This window comes from Dendropsophus ebraccatus, chromosome 2 (genome assembly GCF_027789765.1).
Source record: "Dendropsophus ebraccatus isolate aDenEbr1 chromosome 2, aDenEbr1.pat, whole genome shotgun sequence".
Lineage (NCBI taxonomy): Eukaryota > Metazoa > Chordata > Amphibia > Anura > Hylidae > Dendropsophus > Dendropsophus ebraccatus.
In genome coordinates, this window is record NC_091455.1 from 173567194 (window position 1) to 173570563 (window position 3370).

The 3370-nt window shown below is 45.8% G+C and overlaps 1 protein-coding gene across 1 annotated transcript; it reads left to right on the plus strand.

Moving 5' to 3' along the window:
- Positions 1-1210: 1210 nt before the first annotated feature.
- On the plus strand, positions 1211-3134 carry HOXA1 (homeobox A1). Its single transcript, XM_069960445.1, has 2 exons — positions 1211-1899; positions 2088-3134. The coding sequence occupies exons 1-2, from the start codon at positions 1275-1277 to the stop codon at positions 2444-2446; spliced, it is 984 nt and encodes a 327-aa protein (XP_069816546.1). The 5' UTR covers positions 1211-1274; the 3' UTR covers positions 2447-3134.
- Positions 3135-3370: the final 236 nt, after the last annotated feature.

Sequence of the window (3370 nt, forward strand, 5' to 3'; positions counted from 1 at the left end):
AGATGCTGATCTCCTGCCCAGTATATGTGTGTACTGTGTGTAGATGCTGATCACCTGCCCAGTATATATGTGTACAATGTGTAGAGACTGATCTCCTGCCCAGTATATGTGTGTACTATGTGTAGATGCAGATCACCTGCCCAGTATATGTGTGTACTATGTATAGAGACTGATCTCCTGCCCAGTATATATGTGTACTGTGTGTAGATGCTGATCTCCTGCCCAGTATATGTGAGTACTATGTGTGGAGGCTGATCTCCTGCCCAGTATATGTGTGTACTGTGTGTAGATGCTGATCTCCTGCCCAGTATATGTGAGTACTATGTGTAGAGACTGAGCTCCTGCCCAGTATATGTGTGTACTGTGTGTAGATGCTGATCTCCTGCCCAGTATATGTGAGTACTATGTGTAGATGCTGATCTCCTGCCCAGTATATATGTATACTGTGTGTAGATGCTGATCTCCTGCCCAGTATATGTGAGTACTATGTGTAGATGCTGATCTCCTGCCCAGTATATATGTATACTGTGTGTAGATGCTGATCTCCTGCCCAGTATATGTGAGTACTATGTGTGGAGGCTGATCTCCTGCCCAGTATATGTGTGTACTATGTGTGGAGGCTGATCTCCTGCCCAGTATATGTGTGTACTATGTGTGGAGGCTGATCTCCTGCCCAGTATATGTGTGTACTATGTGTAGAGGCTGATCTCCTGCCCAGTATATGTGTGTACTATGTATAGAGACTGATCTCCTGCACAGTATATGTGAGTACTATGTGTAGATGCTGATCTCCGTGTCGGTGTTGCTGACCTCCGTGTCGGTGTTGCTGATCTCCGTGTCGGAGTTGCTGATCTCCGTGTCCGTGTTGCTGATCTCCGTGTCGGTGTTGCTGATCTCCGTGTCGGTGTTGCTGATCTCCGTGTCGGTGTGTAGATGCTGATCTCCGTGTCGGTGTTGCTGATCTCCGTGTCCGTGTTGCTGACCTCCGTGTCGGTGTTGCTGATCTCCGTTGCTGCTCTCCCGGCCGCCGTGTGTGGACGCTGCCTTACACAATGTGATAGCTCTGCGCTTGCAATTTAAATGCCTGGGATAGAACGATCCATCACAGGGCTGTGCAGTGAAACTTTATCAAGCCGCGCTGCCATTGGCTGGCGCCGTCACGTGACGCCACTTGACTGTACATTCATCTCGTGTTCTGCTGCTGGCCCTATGGAGGAAGTGAGAAAGTTGGCACACTCACCCTGGACTGTAGAGACAGCGTCAGTCAGTGATAGATGGACTATGCCAGAATGAGCTCCTTCCTGGATTACTCCAGCCTGATGACCGGGGAGCCCCGAGCCTTCCACCCCGATCATGGACTTACAACTTTCCAGTCCTGCGCAGTCACTTCCAATAACTGCAACAACGATGATCGCTTCATGGTCGGAAGGGGGGTACAAATAAGTTCTCATCATCACCATCATCCTCCTCCTCCTCACCAACCTGGAGCCTTCCAGAGCCACAGCAGCCTGGGCATGTCATACTCCCACCCCAGCTGTGCTGCAGGTTATGGCATCCAGAACTTCAGCTCCAGCTATTCCCACTTCCCTATAAATCAGGAGGGAGATGTCAGTCCAGGCTTTCCCAGCGCTGTGTACACTGGCAGTATTGCATCTAGTGTTGTCCAGCACCATCAGCAGCAGCAGCAGCAGAGCTATGTGGATGGCCCAGGGTCAGCTCACTACATCCACCATAGCTATGGACCAGAGCAGCAGAACCTGTCCATTGCAGGTTACAATAGCAATGTGAACAGTCTCCACCTGAACCACCAGGAAGTGTGTCGCTCACCTTCAGCTGAAGCTTCTCCTCCAACACAGACCTTTGACTGGATGAAAGTTAAGCGAAACCCTCCTAAAACAGGTAAGCTGCTCCACATGGGCACAATGTATCCAGACCTAATGCATGCTGAATGCCTACAGTTTATAAAGTATATGCACTTATGGAATGACAGCAATACATAATAGAACTCTGATAATAAATGTGTTGCTAAGGGGTTAAATGTTTGCATTCTTCCAACCATCATCTAATCCATTCCTTGTGCATTACAGGTAAAGCTGGAGAGTATGGCTATGCAGGTCAACCCAACACTGTCAGAACCAATTTTACCACCAAACAGCTGACAGAATTAGAGAAGGAATTCCATTTCAACAAGTATCTGACCAGAGCCCGAAGGGTGGAGATAGCAGCTGCCTTACAGCTTAATGAAACCCAGGTGAAAATCTGGTTCCAGAACAGGAGGATGAAACAGAAGAAGAGGGAGAAAGAAGGTCTTCTGCCTATCTCCCCCTCAGCCAGCACAGGGAGTGATGAGAAGTCAGAGGAGATGTCAGATAAGTCAAGTCCCTCACCCTGTGTTCCATCTCCTGCTTCTTCTTCTACCTCAGACCACCTCAACTCCTCCAACTAAGCCCCCAACTGCTGCCAGTGACTGCACAACCCTGGTTCTATGTATGTGAAGTTGCCACTTGGCATCAACCTTTTGTTTGCACAAAGTCTTCTCCAACCATTTGAGCTAATGAACCAAAGATGACTGTGTTCTCAGTATTGGCATGGACTCTAATGAATGCCAGGTATGAGCCCCTGGTTGAATCACTGGAGATCTGAATTGTCTGTTTACCTGCTTGGTACTATCTGGGTACTAGAAACTCTTGAAAAGTGATGCACTATAGAGAAACCAAAGAAGTTTACATAATGGAAAGACTTATTAATTTAAAGGTGTTTTCTTGTTTATGTGTCAGATTGTAAATATTTCTATCAATGGATTTTTTTTGTTTGTTTGTGACTGGGGGAGATCAGGTTATTACCGCACACAATGAACTGTATTCTTCCCCAAGTTTTCATGACTTGTGTCTGTACAGGTATATTTGTTTATGACTCATTCTCCATTAATTCCTTTAATTGCTGTATATTATTTTTTTCTGGCCAAATATTATGTATATTATGTGATTCCTGTAAGAGTCTGTGCACGATGAATAATGATCGGCTCCATCCGATCTACACTGAGTTTTATCAGTTGTAATTTGTGATTAAATATATTTCCATACAGAAAATGATGGCCATTGGATGTGTGTAATATTCGGGGTACAAGGTGTACAATAAGGGGGTGCTGAACATGAATAAAGTTCATAAAGTGCTATCATTCTGCTACTTTGTGGTTTATAACAGCAACACTGTAGCAAGTCATTATCTCTAAACTAAAGAGGAGTCCTTAGGGTTGCAGAAAGTTTCTATCTGTACAGATTCTCTTCAAGTAACACCTAGGGGAACATCTTGGGTCAAGAACTGGTGAACTTTTCACCTTAAGTTGAATGCTGACATGTGTAAACAGAGA

What these genes read in the sequence shown, in the direction of transcription:
- HOXA1 (XM_069960445.1), top strand. Translation starts at nt 1,275, where the DNA reads ATGGACTATGCCAGAATGAGCTCCTTCCTGGATTACTCCAGCCTGATG. An exon ending in GCGAAACCCTCCTAAAACAG is followed by an intron (nt 1,900 to 2,087) that starts GTAAGCTGCTCC and finishes TGTGCATTACAG; the next exon opens with GTAAAGCTGGAGAGTATGGC.